Source organism: Hoplias malabaricus, chromosome 17, assembly GCF_029633855.1.
Source record: "Hoplias malabaricus isolate fHopMal1 chromosome 17, fHopMal1.hap1, whole genome shotgun sequence".
NCBI lineage: Eukaryota > Metazoa > Chordata > Actinopteri > Characiformes > Erythrinidae > Hoplias > Hoplias malabaricus.
Window position 1 is genome coordinate 22,058,144 of NC_089816.1, and position 27,946 is coordinate 22,086,089.

General features: G+C 39.4%; 2 protein-coding genes across 4 annotated transcripts; both read left to right on the forward strand.

Annotated features, from left to right (window-relative positions):
• Positions 1-628: 628 nt before the first annotated feature.
• Positions 629-15,022, forward strand: mgarpa (mitochondria localized glutamic acid rich protein a). Its single transcript, XM_066648762.1, has 8 exons — positions 629-790; positions 4,699-4,799; positions 4,904-5,009; positions 5,570-5,587; positions 8,106-8,444; positions 11,462-12,403; positions 12,792-12,836; positions 13,054-15,022. Exons 1-7 carry the CDS (start codon positions 712-714, stop codon positions 12,809-12,811), a joined length of 1,605 nt encoding a protein of 534 aa, XP_066504859.1. The 5' UTR covers positions 629-711; the 3' UTR covers positions 12,812-12,836; positions 13,054-15,022.
• A 1,073-nt stretch (positions 15,023-16,095) lies between these two features.
• elf2a (E74-like factor 2a (ets domain transcription factor)) lies at positions 16,096-27,067 on the forward strand. Of its 3 annotated transcripts, XM_066650076.1 has the most exons (9): positions 16,096-16,431; positions 18,988-19,113; positions 19,457-19,655; positions 24,107-24,199; positions 24,392-24,499; positions 24,659-24,742; positions 24,831-25,023; positions 25,171-25,452; positions 25,607-27,067. In XM_066650076.1, the coding sequence occupies exons 2-9, from the start codon at positions 19,039-19,041 to the stop codon at positions 26,118-26,120; spliced, it is 1,548 nt and encodes a 515-aa protein (XP_066506173.1). In that variant the 5' UTR covers positions 16,096-16,431; positions 18,988-19,038; the 3' UTR covers positions 26,121-27,067. The 3 variants fall into 3 exon arrangements, with proteins under 3 accessions (XP_066506173.1, XP_066506174.1, XP_066506175.1); XM_066650077.1 differs by lacking the exons at positions 16,096-16,431; positions 18,988-19,113; positions 19,457-19,655 and adding an exon at positions 21,851-21,921; XM_066650078.1 differs by lacking the exons at positions 16,096-16,431; positions 18,988-19,113; positions 19,457-19,655 and adding an exon at positions 22,772-22,840.
• Positions 27,068-27,946: the final 879 nt, after the last annotated feature.

A 27,946-nucleotide genomic window follows, 5' to 3' on the forward strand; every position in this document is an offset into this window, starting at 1 on the left:
ATGATGTAGCTCAGCAGTTATGATTTTTTGGCTACTAAAACTTAATTGTTTTAGTGTTGTCAGACAGATACATATATTGTAATATATAATTAAACTTAGTACCATTGTTATGATCATTATCGCAACATGATTATTAGTTAAAAAAAGAACAATACATGTAGATTTTCTAAATACATCAGTAATAATAGTAGTTATTTTTGTTTAGTATTAGCTATTGTCCATAGTGGACACCTGGTAACGTACACATGCCTAAGTTTTCAGTGTCCTTCAAATGGCTTTTGGCCTGTGTGGACTTTTATTTTGTGAAGACAGTTTCCTAGTGTAAATCTCTAACGTCAGGTTTGTGCCTCACGCCCCCTTCGTGTATCTGTGTGTATCAGGTTTCTACCACGTTGTGGGGACTTATACCTGTTCACAAGGTCCTATTTTGAGAAACCATCTTTATGTAAATTATAAAATTCTGAGGTGGAGATATATTTTAAGGTGAGGCTCGTGGTATTCGTGGATAAGGTAAAGTTAAGCCGAAATAAAATGAATAAGTCTATGTAATTGCCCAACAATGCATGAAAACAAATGCGCGTGTGTGTATGCATGCGTGCTCAGTCAGTGTGTGTGTGTGTGTGTGTGTGTTTGCGTGTGTGAGAGTCAGAGCCGCAGAGGGAGCCTCGGTGTCGGACGGTTTTAGTGGACTCTGTGTGATTGTCTGTGAGGATGTTCGCTGTCAGAGCGGCGTGGAGTCGTTGTGCGGTTCGACAGGCCCTCGCCGTCCGGACCGGGCTCAGTGGAACCGGTGAGAGGCGGGGTTTTATTCCTATAGTCCTCACAGTTTGGTAAAGTGACTCAAAGGTAACGAAGCTGAAGTAATTTGACAAAAAACTTATTAGACACAAACGATTAGAATAAAGCATAAAACGTGTGTGGACGTGTTTTTTTTCTATTTCAAAAATACCGCAAAGTGACATTCAAAAGCCTGGGCACAGTACAAAATGTGGTCAGTTATCTGTTTTTAAAAAAACAACATTAAACAATTATTTAATAACCAACAAAACCTACTATTTTCATATATGATCTTAGGCCCACTGGAGGTGCAAAAAAAAGAGAAATTTGTTTTCATATATTTGTAAGAGCACAGACAATGTTAGATAATCTTCCTGAGCCTGTGTTTAACTCAGCAGAACTGAACAGAGCTGAGGGACACAGTGTACAGAACCGAGCACATGGGCCTGCGGTTCATCACTGAACATTTCTGCTCTCATTCCTGCACCGAATAAAATGCTGTTGTGAGGCAAAATTTTTTTATAAGGTATTAAAACGAATAGCTTAAAAAAATGAAGCACAAAAACAAATAATGTCGCTCGAAATTCTCTCTAACTTTATTATTTATTCATAAAATGTAATAATGTATATTTTGGGGGGGTTAATTTGCAGAATAAAGCGTCCATTCGCACTAGCACGACTTTAAAATGTAAAGCTTAATAAAAAATAATAGGTAAAATTGGATGTGTCATCGGTTAGTTTATTTATTTTTTGGTTATGAATAACGATGGAGGGACTTTTATTGTGTGACCTTCATTGGGCTACAGGGGGAGGGCGAGGATAAACTGTTCACGTGCTGGTGAACGTGCAACGTTGTCCTGCATGTGTCATTTTTTTACTTAAAAAGTCGTTTTGAACGCGTTTCCATAGTCTATCAAGAGCATTCCTGTATTCTCATTTCCCTCAATTAATGTTAAACTTATTAAAGAGTCCATGTTAAAGCCCACTCCTGTGAAAATCAAGTGCCTTTTTAATTTTGACGTTATTAGCAAGTTTGTGTGGTGTTGTTTTTCTGCTTGAAAACTTAAGTGAAATATACAGGCAGCAACGGGTGTGCCTTTCGGCTTTAAAATTGCAGCACTCGAAAGATGGTCTTAAGTGGGCAAATACAGTCAGCAAGGGTTTCTTACATCAAAAACCTAAGGAACCAATCCTGTTAACTTATGGGAGGGGCCTTTGAGCTGAGGGTGAACTGCAGAGGTATGTGTGGAGATGGAGGCAGGGATTGACTGCATATTCATATATTAATGTGCATGGAATATAGGGCTGAAATACTCATTCTATACATTTTATGCGTACAATTTTCTTTTATTTCAATGTACACATTAGTAAAACTAGTTTGAGTATATGCTTAAAGGAAATTCAAGATAATTTAAGTTTTTTCTTTTGAAAATTAAATTATAATTTTATAAAATTAAAAATTATTTATTAATATAGTTATTAAAATAAAATTCTGAACTATTTCCACTAGTACAGATAACATTGTCATTGGCTCAGGGTAAGTTTGCGATATATAAAAAATGGTGGACTGAAAGCTAAAACTTCTTCACATGCTGCGTTCCCTCAGAAGACCATCCTGGTCTAATCTAGTGACACAGCGTCCCTTCTGTAATACGCATGCATGCACACTTACACTCTTTGTGTGTTGTACCCTTTGACTCCTGAGACAGATTAACAGATTAACTGGTATAAATAACACGCTGGTGCCTAGAGCCCTTTTACTGTGGAAGGGCATGACTGACAGGATTAGGAGGAAGAATAAGGGGTCTTCTAGTTTCTCCTCTATAGGAACCTCCTAGAGAATATTGTTAAGTATTTTACTCAAGCTTGAGTTATTTTAAAAGGGAATATCTTATGTGGAAAAGTTATTTTAAAAAGGAATTTGGAAAACACCCTGGTGTAGGAAATGTAGACTCCCATCAGAGAAACTGTGAACAGTAATGTTATAACATTTGTTAATTATTATTATTATTTCTGTAAGAATATGGTAAAATAGCCAGAGATATATTTCAGTCTCTTTGCTGACTTCAGGTCCCTCAGATATTCCGTGACAGTTTGACTCTCCCTGGCCAGATTCCCAGCTCAATGTGTTTAGTAATTACGAGTCTGATAAGGACACTGTGGTTTGCACATGTACTGAGGAAACTGCGTCGAGTCCAAGTGGCTCTGTAGTAAACAAATCACTTGGCCAGAATGCTTTGTCACTGAGGCCACCTGGGTAAGTAAATGGAGAGGTGAAATATCTAAATAGATATCACTGTGAAACATCTGAAGTTAATCTAAAGTTTAGATGTTTTTGAATCATGACAATAATGATGATTTATTTTTTTCAGTAGTATGCAGTATTTAGATGAAAAAGATGAAACCTATTGATAACAGAGATATCTTTGAATGTTTGTAATCTACAGAATCAATAAATTATCTCCTTAACACAAAACAAGCTTTGTAGGAAGTGATACAGTACCTGTGTGAACCGAGGAATAACTTTTTGTTATAAGCTTAGCTTGGTTTGTTCATTCATTCATTCATTCATTCATTTCTGTAACCACTTCATCCTGTTCATGGAAGCTGTGGGTCTGGAGTTCACCCAGAATCACTGGACACACCCTGGATGGGGTGCCAGTCCAACACAGGGCTCCACACACTCACACAGTCACTCATACACTCACCCATATTAGCATTTCTGAATAGCGAATCCACTTACCAGCATGTTTTTGCACTTTGATTGGAAACCTGGAGGTAACCCACACAGGCACAGGGTGAACACACCAAACTCCTCACAGTGGCAAAAGGTGGGGTTTGAACCCACAATCTCAGGACCCTAGAGCTGTGAGAAGCTTGTGTCACTGTGCTGCCCTTAGCTTGTTTCTGACAGGCATAATTATGGACAAATCAAGCTTTTCCCTAAAGTGTATCCGCACTGTGACCTTGCTGGGCTGGACACAGTTTAGCTTCCTGCAGGTTTACGTTGTTGTTCCTGCAGGAGCACAGCTGATATAACGAATCGTTTTTTGAAGAGACCAACAGGTTTAACCTGTAGCATCATGTTTGCATCTGCTTGATTGGAAAGAAGGCCTGCAGGCACACTGGTTTGGTGTGGATATGATTTGTGTCACACCCTTACTAATAATATCACAAACACATATCTGTTTTGGAGAGCTTACACATCATTAATCCTGCAACACAAAAAGCCTAAAGTGAATGTGCCCCCGCTCCTGTTGTTGTTTTGACACGTAGACCAAATTGTTAGTTGTAGACTTAAAAAAAAAAAAAAAAGTACATCGAGCAGGCATAACATGACCACCTCCTTGTTACTACCCTCATTGTTCATTGTCTCTATAGCCAGGACTACCAAGGAGCAAGTGTGATTTGGGTGGTGGATCTGACATGGTAGTGTTGTATCAGTGTCCGCTGGAGATTTTATACCCCTCATTGTCACTACTGGACTTGGAGTGATCCACCAACCAAAAACATCTGGCCGACAACTTCCTGTCTCTGCTGATGAAGGGCTAAACCACAGAGGTAGAAGTGTCTAACAGAGTGGACACAGGGTTTAAAACTCCAGGAGCCCTGCTGTGTCTGATCCACTCATACAAGCGCAACACACCAGTTTAGTGTAACTGCAGTGCTGAGAATGATCCGCCACCCAAATCATACATGTGACGGTCTTGTTCATTGAAGAACAGGGTGAAAGAGGGAAAACAATGCATGCAGAGCAAGAGTCTAATTGTAGAAGTACACAGTGCTCCTGTTTGGTCAGAACCAAACACTATCCCTAACCATATAAAAATAGCTCTTAAGCCTATATGAACAAGCTCTATCTTACATTGTTAGCATATTTCCCTCATGTTTTATTTGGTTCTTTATGTCTTTTATTTGCAGCTGTTCCTCGGAGGCTCATGTCATCAGTACCAGGCGGCTCGGGAGAAAACCTTATATATGCTATTCTCTGTGGTGGAGCATTTGCTGGTGCCTTGACATATGTATGTTCTGCTGTTATTTTCGTTAATTCATTATTTCCAATTATGTGACATCTGCCTGTATAAGATGAGACCATTTGATGTGCCTGTTTGTTATTGATTTTAAGGCCTACAAAACAGTGGCCTCTGACAGCTCACGCTTTACTGAACGCATCACTGAGCTCCAGACGCGGCCTAAGGACGACTGGAAACCCAAACCGTGGCCACCAAAGAGTACGTTTTGATCCTATTCTTTACAGATGAATCAAGCAGTAACAATTCACCCTCTCATTGGTCTGTCCCACACTGGGAAAGCATTAGCATTAGCAATTGTCCATGGAATTTTGCTTGACCTCTTGGTGCATTACATGGTGGTCAAAAAATAGGTCAGCTTACCTATCAGTTTCTGTGATGGCAGACAGTGTGTGTTTACTGTGAGTAGGTAAAAGGTCAACTGTTTCTATGAAACTGAGTGTATTTTTAGCCAAGTCTCCACTAGACCAAGGTTAAAAACTGTTTTTACATGAATACATTTGCAAAATGATTTTCATCACACACAGTTTTCACACACAGTGGCATTAAAGACCTCATAAATTCAGTGTAGCTTTAGTTCTGAAATAAAATTTAAAAAATGCTTTACATTTACATAAATGGTAGATTGTTTTATAGATGGGTAACAATGACTGATTAAAAAGATACAGTTTAGGAGTGTGAGCCATCCTTCAGTCTGAAATGTAGATATATATTGACACAGTGTTCTAATGCCTTCCTAACATCTATGTTTTGTGTTTTAGGCCAGCAGGGTGGAGATGGTGAGTATCCTGGTGGTTTTATTCCATTTTTAAATCGATGTTTCATAATAATAGCGTTAACAGAGGAGTGGTCTCTGAATGAGTCTGTTTCTGATTTGTATAATACTTTTCTCTATTCTTTGAAATGTTACTAATTATATCTGTCCCTGCATTCACTGAACTCAATTTTTAATGTCATTCTTAAAAACTGCACCTCAGTTTCATAGTCACCTGCATCCAAATAATGTTGACTTTAATACCTCAAGTCATCTGAGCACTAGTTTTTCCATTTTGCCATCTCACTGTAGGCATCATCACAGAATGAATATACATTACACTTAAAGTGTGTTTAATAATCACTGAGCAAGTAAGCCCCACCCACACATTTACTCTTGATCCTATTGGCTGATCACAGTCGCACACTGCACATTGTTTAATGACGAGAGCACGTAGTTACCCTGTTCTGAATGGGCATTAAGCTAATCATAAGTTTCTAGTCTTTGGCACTGAGCAACATATAGCTCACTTGTCATAACAGAAATGACTTGAATAATTCAGATGGCCAGCGGAGGACGAAGACACATACATCTCCATCCAGAAAGTTGAGATATATTCAAAGCTTATGCCAGTGGGAATTGCTTTTAATATTCATTCATTATCTGTAACCGCTTATCCAATTCAGGGTCGCGGTGGGTCCAGAGCCTACCTGGAATCATTGGGCGCAAGCCGGGAATACACCCTGGAGGGGGCGGCAGTCCTTCACAGTGCAACACAGACACACACACATTCACACCTATGGACACTTTCGAGTCGCCAATCCACCTACCAACGTGTATTTTTGGACTGTGGGAGGAAACCGGAGCACCCGGAGGAAACCCACGCGGACACGGGGAGAACACACCAACTCCTCACAGACAGTCACCCGGAGCGGGAATCGAACCCACAACCTCCAGGTTCCTGGAGCCGTGTGACTGCGACACTACCTGCTGCGCCACCGTGCCGCCTTGCTTTTAATATTTTTGTCTTTTTAAATATTTTTCCAGATGCCTTTGCCTTTAAACGTGATTCTATTGGTCAGAGCTCCTGTTAATCAGAACAGGGCTCCCCCTCCTTCACTCCTACTGGCTCTTCATCTAACTGAGCTTTCTGTCTTCCTTGTCTCACTATCCACGGTTCCACCCACATTCCCACCCCATTACCCATCTGTTAACTGTTCTCGATAGATAGTGTTTAAATTTGCATGGTGCGTAAATTTTTATCAGGAGTATTATCCAAACATAGGCTTAATTGTTCTATTGTTGTCTAGCAGTCCTGACATATAAGGCTGCAGTGTGTTTGAATCTACGCCGTCATTTATTAATTTACCAGATTCAGCAGAATTTCTTGTGCAGAGGGACTTACAAAACTGCTTCAGAAAACGTATTGCTAACGCTAGCGATAAACTGAACGTGCTATAACACTCAGTGTGTTGTGCACTATACCACGTGGACAAAACATTATTCTGCTAGTGCAAAACGTGCAATTAATTCAGCTGTCTGTAGTCTGATTTGATTAATCTCACCCAAAAAATAGCTGATCTGAAATGTCTAACTCTGTCTTTGTTCTGACTCTTTCCAGAGGTTTAACTAACTGGGGCAGTCGAGACTTGGCACCTATAGTCTTCAGTCAGGACTCTCTGGATGATTGGAGTCCTGCTCACTGTGCTTTTCTGTGTTATCTCCCCAAAATGAACTTTATTTTCGCTCTTATTTCAGACATTCTTTTCTCAGTTGTTGCATTAAATCACTGTAGATCACATGACTTAAGGTTTTGTTGGCTCTGCTGTTGAGTTTTCTGTTGGAAGCGGTTGTTAAAGTCATGTTTCCCTCTTGGATTCATTAAATTTGCACAACAAAAACCCTTTGTTTTTGTCTGTGTATTGTTGGACTTTACAGATTTACTGTACTGGTAGCTTTGAACAGATGGTAAGGTTCAACCAACTTACTGTTCCTGCTCCCCCTTTCCCTCCCTCTTTACCTTTCTTTCACTTGCTTTCGTACTTGTTGTGCTTTGGATTTGTTTTATTTCTCTCTCCATTCCTACCTCCTACTTTATTTTTGCTTATTGCATGCTGCCTGCAGTAGTTAGGTTTGATTATTATTAGGTCTGATAAGTGGTAAAGTGATGTGTGTTAGTGTGAGAGAGTCAGAAAGTATGTGTCTGTGTGACATTGCGGATGAATGGAATACTAAGCAGTGTATGTAGCTATTTCTTTCTGTACAGAGCAGATCTGAGACCACAGATTTTGTTCATCTTTCTTGTACTTGCTGATCATTTTGACTGGAAATTAATATATAAAGGGTGGTCTCTGGCTTAAGCACAGTCATGTCTTGATCAAACCTTATAAAAAATATTGTAATTTTTGTTTTAATATTAATGTAGATTAACATCTCAAAGCATGGCTATGAAATTTAGCCGAAAGAATGTCCTTAAAGAAGTGTATAGTAATAATATGTCGTTTTACCCTAACATTACCTTTTCTGTTTGTGTGCACGTGAAGATGCTGAAGAGGCCGAGGAGGCAGTTGAAGCATCAGAGGACGTCGTAGCTCAGGAGTCGTCATCACCTGTGGAGCTGGCTGCAGAGGTGAACGGAGATGAGGTGGAGGCTGTAGAGACTGTGGTGGAGACAGTGGCAGGGGCAGTGGCCGAGGCGGCGGAGGTGGTCGCCGATGTCTCTGCGGTTGTAGAGGAAGCTGCAGAAGAGGTGGCAGCTGTTGCAGAGGAGGTAGAGAAGATTGCGGAGAAGGTGGAGGCTGCAGCTGAGGCTCTAGAAGCTCCAGTGATTCCTGCTGAGGAACCAGCTGCTGCCACGGAGGAACCTGCAGCCGAGAGCAATGGTACGCCAGCTAGTGGGGCTGCCGACACAGAGGCCTGATCAGCCGTAGGGTACATACCCAAAAATATGAAACCAAAATAACCACATTGCATGCACAATCAATACAAACAACAGCACACTGTCAAAACCTGGTCAAAATGAGAAAGCCCTGTATCAGCACACTGGCATAACTCGTCTCCTCAGTGTCAAAACAGCCACACTACCATCACAGAACAACATTAAAACCACAGTGTAGAACTAGATGCAACAGGCACTTTAACTCAACTATGTTCCCTAAAACCTTCAGCGTTCCATAGTTACAGTAACTTTTTTGCTGTTAGTGTTTGGCAGATTTTTTTTGAGCTGGAATAACACTGCTGAATAGAAGAGGGTGTTTTTTTTTTTTTTTTAAAGCAGATTGCTCTCGTATAAATGTGCCATTTCATGTTGATAGGACTCAGTCAGGCTACGTTCTTGCCTTTGTTTGTTAAAGTAATGGTTTAGCTGCAAGTTCAGAAAGCAAATTGGTCCATTTAGCCCAAATGCAGTTGATTAGCCAGGGCTTGTTTTGTGTCCAAATTGTTTTTGTAGATTTAAACTTTGATGGGGCGGCACAGTGGCGCAGCATGTAGTGTCTCTGTCACAGCTCCAGGAACCTGGATGTTGTGGGTTCGTGTCCCGCTCCGGGTGACTGTCTGTGAGGAGTGTGCTGTGTTCTCCCTGTGTCTGCGTGGGGGGCCTCCGGGTGCCCCGGTTTCCTCCCACGCTCCAAAAACACACATTAGTAGGTGGATTGGCTACTCAAAACTGCCCTTTGGTGTGCATGAATGTGTGAGTGTGTGGCACCCTGTGAAGGACTGGCTCCCCCTCCAGGGTGCGTTCCCAATTTGCGCCTAGTGATTCCAGGTGGGCTCCGGACACACCGCGACCCTGAGTTGGATAAGGGTTACAGACGAATGAATGAATGATAAACTGTGATGCTAACAACCACGTGAAGTCAATAGTCGACTACATCTTTCCTGTAAATACTCCCCCAGAACCTTTAAAAACCACAAAACCTTTTTTTTAGTTGGAAACACATCATGTCCGTTCAACACACGGAGGAGGTTTGAGTAGGTTGAGAAAAGTTTTGGGATTATATGCACAGAAAATATTTGGGAGAATATTGATTCTGTTCTTTGTAAGCAACATTGTAGCTCCCACACAAACAGTGCAATTTGGAGTCGGTTCAGTCCAAACCGGTCTTGGGTGATTGACTATATCTGGACTAAATAGAAAATTTGATTCAAATAGGTGTGAATTTGATTCTTCTCCAAACCGTTCATTTAACAGTAAGCTGTATATTTACTGTAGATTCCATTAAATACACATGTTCCCTGTGTAAATTTAATTCCCTTTCCAGCAGAAGTTACTTCATGACTATTGAATCTGAGTTAGTTCAGGGATGGCATTAGCATTTAGAGATTATACTTGCAGTTAAAGAAGTAATGATAATGACCTCCTTAGTCTCAGGAACATTAGCAACCAGTGTGAACTTGCTGCTGTTTATAAAATGTGACCAAAAATCCTACCCAGCAATCCTTCTTCTCTTAATCCTGTTTTCTCCTGTTTCTACCTTTTCCTCCCACACACATTTATTCCTGAGCACTACTCACTACTACTGTTTACAAAACCTGAGCCAGCCTCTTCCAACTTTTAGCCTTACCTTCTCGAATATGCATGCATAAAGTCCTGTTTGGATTTATGTTGTTGTACTCTTTCAGTAATGTTTTGTCTAACATGTAAAGGCCTGAGCTTCTCTGCCAGATATCACTTGGACGGTACACGCCAGTGAGATGTGAAACTTGTGTGCTCTGAATCTAACCTTTGATCTGTTGTTTTTTGAAGGCCAAGAAAATTGAAGGCTGCTGGCTGTGTGTCTGTGACATGGTGTTAATTTTCCCCTTCTTTTTCTTTATTTCTTTTCTTTTCTTTTTTTTTTATATGTAGAGCCTAACATACTCCTCTGTATAAACAGCTGAAAGAGAACTCATATTAACAGATAACTAAATGTCTGGTCATTCAGATTGCTTCGTTTACTAACCTAAGTTGTCATGTAAACAAAGTGTGGTCAAGGGAATTCAAGTCATTAATAAAAGTCTTTATAAATCAAAATATGTTCCGTGTTTAATTTGTCTCAATTTGGTCTGTTTATTGACAACTTAAACATGACAATCTCAATTTTTGTTGGAAGCCACACCTTCTATATACGAGTCCACATTTTGAACACTGCAGGACATTTGTAGCTTACGAATGAATTCTATGCCACTCTAGTTTGGGAACAAAGTCACCAGCACCTTTGATCTTTTTCATGTGTTGTGCACGTTTCTTAGTGATATTTGGCAGTACAGCCTGTGCAGATCTGCTCTCTATACGACCTCCTGCATGTACAGAAACTCGACGAATTCCATTCACTAAATACACTCCTACAGAAGGGGAAACACAGACACCTTACCTTTTCCATCTGCTGCTTCTGTTTTCTCCAGTCAGCCCCTCATCAGCTGTTTTATGTTAATGTCTGAGAATGTGTGAAGGACACCTTTAAGATGTAAACAATGTTGGGTCCAATCTCCCGCATGATCACATTTATTGTGCTGCTGCTTCTACATTTTTAGGTAACATTTTGTCATAATATAAGAATAGTAGTAGTGAGAGTGTTATAGACAAAACCAGACTAGAATTAAACATGAGAACAGCTGTTGTCCATTCAAGAGCTCAGAACATAATACAGTTTATTTTCATTATGCCATTTGCCATTAAATTTGCATTCTAAACTTGGCATACGCTCTTCTCCCGACTGTCCTGTGAATCTGGTCTTGATTCTCTGCCAGGTTGAGCTGAATTTTAAGAGGATCAGTAACTCAGGTGTACGAAAATCACTTTTCTTTGTTTCTTTGTTGTACTATGGAAGGAAACTAGTCAATATTCTTTACTAATGTAAAACATGCTTTCTTTGTGGTCGGGTGAATTATGGTCTGGCTGGTTGGTTCTTTCTTTCAGTGACCCAAGAGATTGTAGAGCTAGCTGCTGCTTCTGTGGTGGAGATGTCATTGATGGTTCCTGTGGAGGAAGAAGGCCTTGTTATTGAGGCTGCAGCAGCATTTGAAGCTGAGACACCGAAGCTAGCTGAAGCAACAACAGAGGAACCTGCTGCTGCACCAGCAGTAGAAGAGACACCAGTATCTCCAGCCATAGAGGCAACTCCAGTCACCCCATTAAAAACAGAGGATGCACTTATTGCTGCAGTCGCTGAAGAGGCATCAGTGACCTCTGAAACACCGGAAGCGTCTGTTACCCCAGTTGCTGAAACTGCAGTTGTTACCATAACTAAAGAGGAAGCACCTGTTGCCCTTATTACTGAAGATGCATCAGTTTCTCCTGCTGCAGAGGAGTCTCCTGTTGCCCCTGCAGTAGAAGAAGCACCAATTGCCCCAGTGACAGATGAAGCCCCTGTGGCTCCAGTTATTGAAGAAGCACCAGTTTCCCCAGTCACAGAACCAGCAGCAGTTGAGGAGATACCTTTTCCCCCAGTAACAGAAATTGCTCCAGGTTTGGTGGAAGATAAAAGTTCAGTCCTTGACGAAGGTGACGCAGTGGTGGTCGCAGAAGAAAGTCCAGAGGTGGTCCCAGAAAGTCCTGTTGTGGAAGTCCCAGAAATTGCTGCTGAAGAAGGATCAGCAAGTCCAGTTGTGAAGGGAGCAGCAAGTGAAACTGAGCCAGCAGTGGAAAGTCAGGTGGTTGCAGAGGAGATGAATTCAGTTGAGACAGCAACAGCAGGTGCGGAGGGGCCAGCCCCAGAAGCTAAGCGTGAATACATTGTAGTTGTCTTGGAGGGATCCCCGAAAACAGAAAAGAAACCTAAGGTTCTTGGTGTTTCCCCCATGTCAGGCAGGATCATCCCAGCTCCTGATAAAGATGAGGAGGCTACAGGACAAGTAACAGGTAATATGTTTTAACATTGCACTTCCAGAGTCTGTGTTCTGACTCGCATTATATGAAATAATATTACTTTTATTAATTAACTTAACAGATTATAGGTTAAAAGTATTTGTGCACATTATTGTTGAACAGAATGCAACTCTCCTATTGCCCCAGTCATTTTTGAATAACAATCTACTGAGGTTTTATCAGAAAGGAGTTTTATTGCAGTACTTTCTTTCCTATTGACCACACTGGGACCTTTTTTGCCTTCAAATGTTAATAACACCTCTATAACCAATCATATTTTTTATTAACAACGCATGTTTAGCTGTCAACTATTAGTTACTGAAGGAAGAAAGAAATCTGCATGAACGTGGGATCATTCTCTCCCATTCTCTCTCACACATAGGAGAAGCACCACCTGCTTAAGATAGAGACGTCCTGAGCCACGAAGGTAAAACCTGCTTATTTTTATCTCCTATTTTTCCAGGTACTATGTCACATCTATACATGGCACACTGGGGCTTTTTCGTATTCAGGATTTGGCATCCACCCCTAATTTTTGTATCAGTTTATCCTTGGTAATTGTAGGGAAATAATAAGTATTAAACCTTAACCCAGATATAAAGTCAACAATTTGTGGTTCTCTCTCTCTCATATATATTATTTAGTCAGAAGTCCCATGATGGAAGACCTGCTACCTGCTGAAGTATGAGGGATGTGCCTTCCCCTGTGTTTCTTTCTCTCCTGGCTGTTACTTTGAACACAACTTCACCTTGGACCACTATATTCTGCCGTGATTGTGCCCCCGGCAGTGACCCCTGAATGGTGCTGGTTTATCAACCTATCTAGATCTTGTGAAACCTGTATCTTGTATTTCTTCATCAAGTGCGGTTGAAATATGTTTACTGCAGTATTTGATTACTTTATAGAACACAAACTTTAAAAAGAAAGTACGCACATATTCATTCTTTTGTCTTTACATGACAGTTACAGATGGTTGAACTGGACACATTTCTGTGATGTCTTGCTATTTACACTCTGAAACTTGTGAAGGATCAGATTATAGTTTTACTTTTTTGTTATTTATCTATGCTCTCATCTTCTAGCAATTGTTAGAATTAGGTTAGAATGTGTTCTTTACCCTACCTCACTGTAGTTGGCCATGTTCTCTCATTGCCAGAGTAGCAGCTGCAATGTCACTAGTCCAAAGACCACCTTGTCAAGCGGATGCACACTATTTCAAAATTTACAGCAGACACTGCCACATGTACATGCAAGCCATAGGACTTTAGAGGACAATCTGTCCCAAGTTTCTTTCTCAGGCGCAATCTGAATTAAAATACACTATTTCAGTACTGCATTATAGCCACATATGGGGCTGGGAATCCAAATAAAACAATGACCAAATGTCAAAAAAATGTATTTAGTGTCAATCTCTATGTAGTCATTCTGAGTGTCTATGGTTCCATACAATTTAGCCTCTAAATGGCTGTCTAATGTTCCATATGCACAATATTATCAATAGTGATCTATAATAAATTCTACTACTTTACACTCTTTACTAGTTTAAGTCACACCTTTTTAAAGTTTATAATTTAGAAGATATCACTGGTATAAGTATTATTCATAAATTGATGCTGAAGTCTTTATATCAGTGTTAGTATTTATTCCAAAATTATCTGAATGATACCCAGCCAAAGCCAAATATATATATGCTTGCTTTTTTGGGGAGTCTTTTGATGCAGTGATTATAAATTATAATAACACTCCATTGTTGGCTTTTATAGGGAACCACTGACTAGTTACACCACCTTTCTACCTCAACTCTAGATGCTGATCCTTCACAATATTTCTCCAAAATAATAATAATAAAAAATATTTACACTTTCCAATAACCAGCATTCAGTTAGAAAGACTGTGAAAAGTTAAAGTGGTGATGAGCATTTTCACTGTTAACCTGTACTACACCTTCCTAATCTGTGAAGCTTATCTCATTTGTATTTTCAGATATGACAGCATATCCTTAAATGTGAATCTCATACTTTTGCATCTCAGAGGACCAGAACTCTGTATTCCTTTACCATGTTTCTTTTTTATATCTTAATTCTGTTACTATACGTGTCTGACCTTAGGATTGTTTCTTTTTAATATCCATTTACATGTGGTCAATACTCACTTAGGAACAAGCTTATAACACTTCAGCCATGCAGAATTACTCTAGAAATGGAACTAGTATTTACTAACGACTGTTCAACAAGTAAAGAATGTGTTCAGCTTTTGTTTCAGAGGTTTACAGTTTAGGTTTATTTTTAAGTAACTAAAGCTGACATACATTAAAGCCTTTGAAATATTTGTTTCCAAGCTTGTGTATGAATATGCAAACACTGTTTTCATATTTCACAGTCATATTTGTTTGCAATTGGGGCTCTGAATTTAAACTTGAATAATGTAGTGTTTGTTCAGGGTGGCTGTGTTTGGAACTTAAAAATCTTTTTTCCACCTGTTATGGTACGATGGATGTGTATTGTAGAAACCTGTGTTTTCCTGAGGTTTTAAAGCTTGTACTCGTGGACTTGCTCCTGAGCCTGGCCATTACTTGTGAATGTAGGCAAAATATTACTGAAATAAAAAGGGAATTAAACGTGTTGTCCAGTGTATTTGTGTGTGTTTGATATCCCTTGACTTAGGATTTCATCATAATTATTATATTATCGTCTGATGTCAAGTATTTAAACTGTTAACTATGTTAAAATGTTAGTAAATACCCTTTTTAGTTAGTGAATTCATCTACATTGAGGTATACTAGTAGACAGAGATGTTCAATTGCATGCAGTATAGCTTTTACAATCTCCACAGAGAAGCACAAAAATGACATCAGACTCTGGTGCATCCACACAAGTGTAAGCTTACCATGACCAACAGCAAGTTTCGACTTGATGCTGTGAAACCCTCAGCATTGGGATGTGTAATTATTTAAGTGTTCTCACGGGTGTTGAGTTGATTTTGCGATCCAGAACTCATCCAGGATCAGTACCAGAACTGAATTTTGATCCTGAGGATGAATGCAGTCACATAAAAGCACTATTAAACCATGTAGTGCAAATAAATAAGCCTGCCTCAAAGAGAGGCAGCAAATGGGGACAACTATTCATGGTCATGGTAATATTGTCACAGCCCTGCCACTGCCTTGAGCACCAAACCTGAATCAGTATGTGGTGTGTGTATGATATTGTAATAAATCTTAATTTAAAGCCCTAAAAACTGTTGATCAGAGTGATATGTTTAGCAGTTTTTTTCTTAAACAATTCTTTACAAGTGGCATATTCTGTACTGTCAACATATTCAGTATGCTCAGATCTATGAAAATACAAGTAGTCCCCACATCTCCACCTTGCACTCCCTCAAAAGCCCTGTAGGCCAGTAACAAGATTAGGTTTATGATATCAGTAACCCAGACTGTCTGATTCTGTGATTTTTAGATTATCTTTGGGGTTGCATGCAATCTCTGTCCTGTTTTTGGTCGGATTTAAATTAAAAGGACAGAAATTAAGCAGTCAGTCCTCCTTAAAAATAAAAGAATCTTTGTCTTTTGTGTGCAAGTGGGATAATGACGTCAGAGACGCCAGTATCACGTCATGAGGCTGAGCGTGAACGTAACGTTGAGCTCGGACTCGTGACGTTTGGGCGAACTGCTGTGGGGGGAGCTTCACTTCTGTGGATTCTACAAACAGAAAAGAGAGAGAACGAAATAGAGGGGGAGGAATAAATGAAAGACCACGTCAAGTGTAGATTTACATCTCTCATCTGTTTAGGCGCCGCATCTCGAATGCACAGTTTATTTATTTTATTTTATTTTGCGTAAATGAAAGCATCAACTTGTAGAGGAGGAGGGATGATCCCCGGGCTACATCGTTAGCTTAGCTTAGCTATTGATTTACTTACGTAGCTACCTACGCTGCTGTTAGAAGCTAATAACTAGCGGCGCTTTAAAACTGACCCAAAGCAACTGCTTCAGACTTTGGAATAAACTGCATCCGTGACCAACGGTGAGAGTCTCTTTCTCTGTGTATAAATATCTTGCTGGTCGGCTTTTAATTTCAGTGAATGGAGATAAGACTAGCGTTAGCTCCTCAGAGCTAGCAGGCCTGTAGTTTGGGCTCTTGTTTACATTTGAGAGACAGTTTCTCCAGCTGCTTCTTTTCCGTTTCATCTTCAATGGTGCAGCGGTTAGAGCCGTCAGTGTCAGTGCTCAGTAAGTTAGACTGAATACATTCGTACAGTATTCACTAAACCACTGTTGCCTGAGTTCTCTGAATGTAACGTTACTGCGGAGTGTAGGCGCTGTTATGCCAGCAATTTCAAAGCTGCAGTTGATTTCAAGTTCAGAAGTAGTGTACAACTTTAACTGCACTGTTCATGAGAGGTTTAGTTCTAAAAAAGAGGGACATCCGTGAATATCCAAGTGTGCGACCCTGTTAACCTGTCTGCGTTGTGTTGTTTAAGGCATTAGGGTTTTTTTTTTTTTTTTTGTCTTGGAAATATGTTCTAAATATGTATTTCTAATTAACAGCTATTTTTTTAAGGGATTTTGTTGATTACAAGAGGAGAACTTGAATACTTTAAAATAAATAATTCCACTTGTGCTTTACTTATAAATAGAAAACTGTGTAGGTCCTAAAGGAAATGTTTTTATTTGAGATTTTTTTTATCAAATACAGGCATGTTGTATTAATATGATCGTTTTACAGCCTGCCTTCATTCTTTAGAATTGCACAGGCTTTGTGTTTAAGATAGATTGATGCGTGTGGATGACCTCTCTAGACTTGTGTTCATTCTTATTCAATGCCAAGCTCATACACTTCTTTGATTTTAATGTTTGTGTTTTGGTTTTTATGACATCACAAAAACAGGGAATTTCCAAAAGTGTTGTCCTTGCAGCGCTGTTTATGTTTAAAAAAAATTGTACAGGGTGAAAAGTAAACTTTGAACTTCAACAGTTTTGATGTGTGGGATCATATTCTAAGTAGCGGGGGAAATTTTCTGTGATATGGATTCTGTAAATTCTAGATTATATTGCCAATTGTGTTTATTCATAAGTGATGACTAACATTCCTAAATCTTGCTAACCATGTTTGCCGACAGGACACTTTGTCCCTCATGTCTGGGTCCACACTAGTTGCAGGAAATACTGAGCAAAAGGGGCATTCGGCCAATATAAGTTTCAGCACAAACAAAGGCTGCTTAAGCTAACTGAGCAGGAAATGATGTTGAAATTAGTTTCCTATGGTTCCATCCCTTTTACCAAAACCTTTTTTTTCACTTCCATGTAAAAAGTACTATGTAGTTTAAAAAACAAACAAACAAAAAAAAAAAACTACTGCAGAGGTTAATGTTGACCCATATATAGAGAACCAGGTCAGCTCAGCTTCGTTCGGCGTTTGCCTGTGCTATACATACTGGTTTTATTGTGTTAATTAGAATAAAACCATAGTATGCTGACTGAATTAGATTTGAAATGAATTAGTTCTATGTGAAAACTCTGGGCTGTATTTTGTAAATGGTTTTGAGAGATCAGGGTCAAGGAAATTAATGTAGAATCGTTCCCAAGTTTGGCCTTAAGGGTGGTTGGGCGGGGGGGTTGCAGCTCATGTGGCTGCACTAACCGGAAACATGTCTCTTCCCCCTTTTTATTTTTCCATCATTCTGCCTCTGTCATGGCTGCATGCATGTCTCCATTCTTCCTAATTCTGACCGGATGTTATATCATACGAGAGGCTGAGTTATTTGACTAAACAGAAACTGAAACAATGAGGGAATTGTGTTTATAGAGGAGATAGATTTATAAGAAAAAAAAAAGATTGGGGACAGACGTAATAAATTGTACTTCATGTAAATTAAATAATAATATATTATAAAAAATGCTGAAAAATATTCAGTCTATACTGCTAAAACACTGCGTTCATCTTTAGGGATATATTAGCCAGATAATTAATATATTTAGTTTCATTTCATTGCGTTATCTTTAAGCGTTTATCTGGTTCAGGGTCGCCGTGGGTCCGGAACCTACCCAGAATCATTGGGAACACATGCCCAGTCCTTCACAGGGCGACACACACACACTCTCACCTATTGACAATTTTGAGTTGCCAATCCACCTACCAATGTGTGTTTTTGGAGCGTGGGAAGAAACCGGAGCACTCAGAGGAAACCCACGCAGACACGGGGAGAACACACCACACTACTCACAGATAGACACCCGGCGGAATTTTAATTTCTAATTTGATTTTTTTGTTTAGTTTGTTTCATGCTCGGTTTTTGGTTTTACACGAGGACAAGGGTTCCTATTCAAATTGTATAATTTAATGTTCTAACTTTACCTTGCCAGGAAGTAGCCAGATTAATCTTCTGTTTAAAATATATGAATCATAACTCTGTGCTCTGCCCCACCTAAATCTCTTCTCCCTGCACTCTCTCTTTTCTCTTTCTCAATGACACATATACAGTCTTTAAATGCCTGCTGTTGTTTTGCTGTTCTGGCGTTCCATTGTTGTGTATGCAGTTATTATTATTTCCTGGATTTAAAATGGCTTGTCCTCTTTCAGGTTGTTTGGAGTTGACCATCTGCGGTGCTGCAGGGCACAGAGGAATGAGTTATGACCTCTGTTGTGGTAATAGACGGAGGGGGGAACATACTGGAGTATGTCACTGGAGAAGAGGAGGCACAGCAGGTAAACACCACTATTGGATTGATCAAATTGTATAGAATTCATTCCAACCGTAAATAAATATATTTTAAGGGTGTGTTTGATACTATGTTTTGCTACTAATGTTCTGGCAATACATTTTGTGCTGCACAACAAAACAATTATGAACAGGGTAATAATATTGTGATTAAATATGATTTGTTATACAGTATTATAGTGTTATCAGTAATATAGTATCAAGCCAATAAACAATAGTTAAATAGTGGTAGTGTTTAGCTCTAGCTCATATCTCTAGTCTGTTTTTATAGTAAAAGAGGGGAGTATACTGTTGTTTTTGTATCATTTCTGACATCTATTTTCCTTCTAGGAGGTGTGTTCTGATGGTGCAGTTGTATCTGGGGAGGAGGTGGAGTGTCCTGCAGTGATTGTGGAGCAGGTGAACAGTGCAGACGTGGAGCAGTGCTATGCTGCTCAGGTGCTCGTGTGTGATGATGAGAACACCTACGTGATGCAGGATGTGGCTGAGGAGCAAGTGGTGGAGACAGAGCTACAAGAAGTTGGCACAGGTAAGCACTGGTTTCTTGTTTACCATGGTGATGACATTGTTGGATTGGTAAAATGCTATTTGTCTTGCACAGAGATGGTATTAAAATAGAACAGAAATGCATGTAAATGCTGGGAATTTTTCTGTTTTCTGATTCCTCATATCAGTTGTTTTTAAAGTAACACTAAGTATGATTTGGGTGTTTTTTGCTTCTGTGTCGCCCTCTAGTCTAATTTCCATTCACAGCAATGTACTAAATCAATAGGGAGGAGGTGGAAGGAGAGTCGTACCCTCCTACAAAAGTTACTTAGTGTGCTTTCTGCAGTGCTGAGCCCAGAGTAGCACGGACTAAGGCTCTGTTCTTCCTATTGCAGCTCAGTGGAGCATCACAATGATTTTGAAGCTGTGATTTTAAGATAAAAATATTACATGGTGTTCCTTTAAAAGTACCACATTCCTGTCTGAAGTTTAAGGCTGATCAGGCACAAAAACTTATAATTATAATTGTAATACAAGTCCTCTCCAACATTAGAAATTTTTAAGACAAATTAAAAAACATTTTTATTTGCCTTGCCATACACAGAGATAATGAGGTCATTTTTGTTTGTTTTGTTGGCTTTATTTGTTTTGTTTATGCCTATATTATTTATATTTCTAAACTACCGTAGAATAGGAAATTTTACTTAGCCTTAACCATATTAAGAATTAATTGTTATTGTACTGTGCAGCACTTTGCTTGACATTTGCTGTAATTTTAAATGTTCTATGTAAATAAAGCTGTCTTGATTGTAGGGAGAATTATTTGGTTTTGTGTTATTTTTAGGTCCGTTTGTAATTGAATGGTTTGTATTAAATAAGCTGATTAGTTACAAGTCGTACAAGTTGTTTGAGCTTGGGTTATGAGTTTTGTGTTTTAAATAGAGAGCATGTTTACTTTTTCACATTACTGATTACAAACAAAACATGCCATTAATTGTGTTTTTTCATTATTAAGTGACGTGGGATTGTTAGATTTGTCATGTAGAGTTATAGCTTAAAGGTAGATTTGCTGGAAAGTGCACTTCTGGACTTTCAGTCAGAACTGCAATCATTAAGACACACGGTGATGTGAGCTTGCCAAAACGAAATTACAGTGGTTTGGTGATGAATGGTTAGGTTATTGTAATAACTGCTGAATAAGTACCTCTCTACCACTAACGTTAATGACATTGCCACACACTAAACACAGATCCAGTTTCGAAAATCACAAAGCACATTTCTGTTCTCATAACATGAATGATTTCACAGGAGAGAGGCAGCCGAATAGAGACATCTGGTGGTACTTCGTGTTTTTGTTTCTTTGTGGAATGACGAAGGGACACAGTAAAGGAATTATAATAATAGTTATAGTTATAATTATAGTAAATGAAATAATATCAAGGGAATAACTTTGATTGTAATGCTCTAATAATGATTCCTTTTGGCTGACGATTACACATAGAGTGGCTCAGAAGAATTCCTTCTATCATTTTATCATAAAATAAAGGACATATGCAGTATAAAATATAAATTAGGTGGAGGATATAAATAAAATAAGTGAAAGGAAACAAAGAAGCCAGATGATAAATAATGTATCTGCATCTCTATGGAAGAAGCAGAGAGTAAAATAAATAGGTGTAAAAGAAACACAATTAGTTGCAAATTATCTGTTGTATTGTGAGTTAATCAAACTAGCTTATAATTATTCAAGAAAAACAAATGCACCATGTCAGTTTGGACATTTTGGTTTATGAATGTGAAATTTAAATCAAACGTATGCATGTATTTGCAATTAAACATTTTCTGTATGCTAATCACACTGGGGTGTAGAAACCCAAACAGGATTTCTAAGTTAACCAGATAACTCAAGCCCTCAGAATGTCCCTCAGAAGTTTTCCTGTTGGACAGGCTTAACTTTGAGTTGTTAAATGGTTTAACTGTAAATCCTGCGTTTTGCTGTACCCCTCGGGTCAACGCACATACCCCCACTTTGATGTTTCAGTTTTTCAGTCAACAAACAGTGTAATATGACCAGGGGTGTCCAAACTTTTGAACGCGACTGTAAATGTGGTAAGCGTGTGTAAGAGGCGGAAGGTTTCATTGGCGCTCGGGCACACAAGAACGGTTTCCGATGGGCGGCGGAGTGATACATGTATACAACGCGATGGTTCCTTGCTACAGAAAGTAGTCCTACCCGCGTCCGGGGGAAATAATGGCGACACCATTTGACGAGGAACCCGAAAATCAGCTGGATTTACTCCTCAAAGCCGGTAATAAACAAGCAAATATGGTTTTAAACATTAAGGACTGGTTTAGTGAAGCTGGATTAATTCGCTTGGATCACACGTAGTTGAAGTGAGTTTGTTATCTGCCACAACCTTGGGTTCCACCTTAAAAGCTGCAGCAGTTGCGCTCTGGCGTCCCAGGAGCCAGTATATAAGTAATTCGCCATTTAAGGTGGAACGGAAAATTCTCATAAAGCTGGGTCTGGGTCATAAACTCTAGACTGTTAAATATTGTGATTTATTGTGCATAAAATCAGGGAATATCGTTTAGTTAGTGCATGCAGACGTTTGTTTTGGCCCGGGGCGTGTAGTTTGTACGACTCGCTGTTTTATTCCCTGTGTGCAGAACGTAGCGGATTGATAGGGGCTGTATCAGGAAGTTTGGATGTGTCTCGTCTCTCGTGTTTGCCACGCTTTCTCCTCTCACCACAACACACACACATCTGGAGGAGTTTAGCCTGTTATTAATCTCTTTCCTGCCTTAGAGTTAATATACTTTGGGTTTAGGCGGGAATATCCGTTTGTTTTGGTGACATAACGGAGTTCGAGGTGTTGGATGAGGTTGTGATTGAGCTTGTGTTCCCCCTCCCCTTTGTTATTTTACTTTTCTAAGATGAGATTTTGCTTGTGTTTTATTTATCTCTGTTCTTTTAATAAATGTGATCGCCGTGTCTTTGTTTCATTCGTATTGCTATTTTTATCGGCACATTATTGAATTAATTTAAATGTATTTGTATTTTTCTTTGTTTATCACCTTATTTTGGTCACTTGTTATATTTTTTTCATAAAGAACGTCTGATCTTTGATCTTGTGGCTCGTTGTGTGTGTTTTATAGGGGATTTATAAAGAAGATTTACTTGTAGGATGGTAGTACTTTTAAGGATTCTAGCGGAAGTGTTTGGAGGTGAGTGGGTGGGACCGCTAGGTTTTTTCTTTAAACTTGTCCTGTGGCCAATCAGCAACGTATGCAGGATGGTTACGTCAGTACACAGCCAATCAGGGGGAAGTGCGAGGATTGATTGACATCCACGTCCGGGGAATTTGTAAACATGGAAGTAGCTATGTGCATGTGTAGGAAGAGACACTGAGCTCAGTACTAAAGAGGTACATATCTATATATTAATATATAATATATATTCTGCTCTGATAATTCAAAAGTTTTGAAATGAAGTTGTTCTGAGGTGTAGATATGTAATAGATAAGTAATTTTGTACTAGCGCTCTGAGAACCATAGACTTTTTATAGGATGGAGAGTGTAAATTAGTGCTGAAGAAATTTATTTAGGAGAAAATAACGTATTGTGATTTTACTGACTATTATTGCGGTTGGGATTTAAAGTGCAGTGATTATCTATGAATTAAAGTACAAACCACAAGCACCTGGGAGATCTGGCTTTAATTTTGACAGCTGAATGTAGAGAGTCTGACTGTCATTTAGCTGTGATTGTCATGTACACAGCACAGTGTTTGGGTGTCTCTGAGTGGTGTCATTTTGTTATATTTAAATTCAATGTCACATATATAATGTAAATTTATTAAGACGGTGTTCTCGATTGTGTAGAATATCATTAAAATGCCAGCTTCTGAGCTATGAAAACAGCTCTTTAAAACTCAGATTACACAATTAATTTTTCAGCCCTAGTTTTTTTAATAGTAGGCATTATGCGATTAATATTGAAATTTGAAAAACAGTTCTTTTTAAAGTAATTCTAATTCTCTCTTTCTCTAACCTCTGTTTGTATATTAAATGTCAAACATGTAAAGCAAAATTTGGACGTTAAATAACATAATAACATTGAAAAAATAAGGTTATATTTTTGTTTAAATTTTATTTTTAGATGAAGTGATGTATTTTTCTGAAGGGGGAAAACTGAAGGCAGAATTTATATATTTATTTATTTATTTTCCTCCCTGGGTTTTTTCTAACACATTGTGGTTTTGCGTCTCCCTGCTTCAAAAAAATTCTGGAGCACATTACACAAAACGCAGCTGCAGATGGAAAAAAAAAAAGTCTCCCAAGGCACAAAGTATGTCTCTCTATATGGAAAAACATAGGACATGCGCACTTTGGTCACAAACAGAGCTTATGCTTTGAACCAAAGTCAATGTGGAATACCTGATGGGAATATTTTGTTACAAGTTTTTTTTTTGTCTCTTTTGTATTTTCTCAGTGGAAGTCTCAGTCCAGGAAAAAACCATAGAGGCAGCTGAAGCTCTGCTACACATGGACTCTCCAGCCAGCCTGCATGGAGACCACAGTCCAGGTACTGACTCTCTCATGTTTTTATTCCCCTCTCACTTTTCTCTTTCTCTTTTTTTAGTGTTTTTCTTTCTATGGGAAAATGTGCCTTGCATGATCCCCAGGTGTAGGATTGAGAACCCCTGTCTCACTGTGTCCTAATGCTTTATTTGTTGGTCCATTGGTCTTTATGGATGTTGTCTCTGTTCTTCTATAGAAGAGTTCCTGTCTGAGATGGAGGTTGAAGTTAGAACTGAGGAAATGGGGCCAGTCGAGGACTCCATCACTGTACTGGAGCAAAAGGACTTGCAGAAAAGGAAAAGAGGTGCCACCCACACACATGCTAGTGTTCTGATCAGAATATTAGACAGTTTTCATTAAGTGCCACTATTGTGTTGAGAGCGGAACCATGTCCTTTAGAGGAGGGGCTGATTTAAGTTTGTTAATTGTTTTAGTAATAGATATTTTGGTTATTATTTTCCAGCGGGACGAAAACCTAAAACACCACGAGCTAATTGTGATGGTTCCTTGGATCTCATTTATAAGAGGAAATCGAAAGAGAGCAGGGGTATGTGTGCATATCTCTCTCTACCTATCTGCCCATCTGCACAGTACATTAAGGAATTATTCACATTTGTATGGTCTGTTTGTTGCAGGTACCACCACATATTTGTGGGAGTTTTTGCTGGACCTTCTGCAGGATAAAGAAACCTGTCCCAAGTACATCAAATGGACAGAGAAAGAAAAGGGCATCTTTAAGCTGGTGGACTCCAAAGCTGTGTCTAAACTATGGGGCAAACATAAAAACAAACCAGATATGAACTATGAAACGATGGGAAGGGCACTCAGGTTAGTTTCCTTATGTGATGTTACAATTATATGAAGAAGTTGCACAGTTGTTGAACAAAGTGGCCATTGTTAAATATGTGTATTTCTGTTTATTATTGTGTTTTGATTTGAGCATTTTTCATTTTAAAATTGTATTTCTGTTTTCAGATATTACTACCAGCGAGGAATTCTTTCCAAGGTGGAAGGCCAGAGACTTGTGTACCAGTTCAAAGAGATGCCTAAAGACATTGTTTTCATTGATGATGATATTGATGACAGTGTCGATAAGGGAAAAATGCAGAATCCATCTGCAGCAGATTCCACAACTCCAAAAAAGAGGAAGGGAAGGGTGTCACCTGTGCTACCGTCAACGCCAATCATCAGCTTCGCCTCAGGCCCTGAAGGCCTTGTATCTTTGCAGCAGTCACCTACCACCCCAACCGTCCCCAGGTGAGACCTTCAGAGATTGTGTGTTGGAATTAAAATGACTGCACTGTCTTTGCATGGCCTGGGACCTTTGAATTATGAATATTTCTCAAGATAATGTATGACTGATGAATTCTCTCTTACATCCACCCTCCACGTTTTTTTCTATCTTTCTTAGAACGGTGAGGCTTGCCATGCAGGTCCCAGTCCTCATGACAACGGCCCAGGGTCAGAAACTCTCCACAGTAACCATCAACTCGCCCACTGGTGCCTCTCCCATCCTGACGACGACCGGGCCGGTGACTGGGGGCAACACCGGGGGGAAAGTAGTGCTACAGGCGGTGCCCACGCTAGTCCCAGCTCAGGGGCAGAATGGCGAGCGGATCACACTGCAGCTCATCACTCTGCCTGCAGCTCCGGCCAAAACCAGCGGTCCCATCACCCTCCGCACATTAGCACCCGTCACAGGACCTGCCGCCAGTGCTCAGGTCTTGCAGCTCGCTGTCCCAGCTACCGTCAGCAGCACAGCAACCATCCCTCACACCACTGTGCAGACGGTCACCGTGCCAGACATGAAGCCGGCTTTGTCCATGCAAGACGTGAAGATCATAAAACTGGAGCCTTTGGAGGCTGCGGTGATCCAGAGGGTGAAGACAGCAGCAGAGAAGTCACACACAGATCAGACCAGCTGAGACTGAGCAGAGCTGAGACGCTACCCTCAGAACCAAACAAGCAGCATTTTGGGTCAGAACTGAGGAGCAGATTGTGTTTTATAATGAGCAACATGGCCATTAGGTTGGACTGAGGAACTTCAGCAATGAAACCAGCACTACATACAGCCTAATCCCCCCCCCCATCACCCATTTACATTAACACTATGTTTGACTTCATTAATCAATCTCCAGCCTGTAAATGTGTTTAGACGCCCAGCAGGGGAGATGCTGTATTTTTTGTTATTGTACTATTTTATTTCTATCTGAACCAGATAATTTAGCTGGTTTTTAACTGAGTCTGACCACCTTAGCTGTGAAGTTATAACCTGGTGTCATACCCAGAGCTAAAGGCAGGGTCGAATAAACCGGAAAATTAAACGCTTAGGTTTTCACCAGCTAAAGAACAGGAGTGGAAGGGACTCTGTACATAAGCGACCGAATACTTGTAGTGTTCAAAATGTTATTAAAAAAAAAAAAAGAGGGAGAGAATGAGCAGCCTTGAGTCACAAATCTTATGTTTTTCTTTACATCAAAATTGTATGAAGCTTCTGATTGTACTTTTTTTTTTTCTGTAAATATGAAAAAAAACTTTGATATTTTGTACCAGGCAGTGTTTTTTACAGTTTGAAAAGCGACTGCATCTTCAGAAGGCTCTTAAAGTGTGTTAGAACATAATCATTTCACTGTTTGAGTTTTTATGTTTTCCTTTTTCGATGCATTTATCCTCTCAGCACCTAGTGTCCACTGCTATTTTTTTGTTTATTCATTATTTTACAGTTGTGTACAAAAAGGGAGAGAAACTGTGTGTCTGTTTGGACTAAACTATATTGCATATTCAATATTTGAAGCATTTATTTTGTTGTACTCCTACCCAAACTTGTATCCAAGTAGATTTAAATATAGAGGGCATAATTATAAAGAAAATAATTTTTAAGCTTGTTTATTTTCTTTCCTTCACACATCACAGTAAGCTAATAATGTCCTTCGTTCAGTCTTTTGTCTTCTGGGAAAGCTTTACACCAGTGAGGCTTTAATTGTGCTCCTCCACAAGCATTAGTTAGGTCAGGTGCTGGCGATGATGATGATTACGATTAATTCTGGATCACAGTAGCTCACCTTTACTATATTTGTGCATATGGATCTGAGGTTCATGTTTAGCTGCTCCAGAATGTTCCTATTGGATAGTCTTTTCTGTAGCAGTGTTATAATAGTTTCTAATAAGGCCAAGGAAATGATACTTGTCCCAGCCCTCAAATCCAGTCTAGAGGTTTTTGGCCATGCTATTCTCCTTGTCATTTGAGAACATTTAGTGTGTGTGTGTGTGTAAAGAACAGGGCATGCAAATAGGTTGCATTTTAAGCATTGAGAAATACATGATACTCACACAGATGCTGATGGGTCTAGTAGTTAGTAATTGAATGTTCTCACTAGAGGTTTTGCATCTCATTTCCACCATTTTACCCTTTGCTATGGAATGATGCTTGTGTCCTCACCTTCTCAGGTTTGTTTCTTGACTGTTTCAGCTAATCCAGATACCTGGATAATTTTGTCTAAGCAGCACTTATGGTTTTTACTAATCAAGAATAAGGTGTAGGCAACAGTGAAGCTAGTGGTTCCCTTTATATTCTCCATCATGAGCAGGTCAAGGGCTATTGTTGTATTGTTTCCACTGTGTGATTGGAGTTCTAGAAGAGATTAGATTAAAGGATCAGTATCTTCTCCTCCTTGTCAGAATAAAGGCTGAGTAGGAGATGTGCAGAGGACGGAAATGAACTCAGGCTGGGCACAGAGAGTTTCAGAGTTTT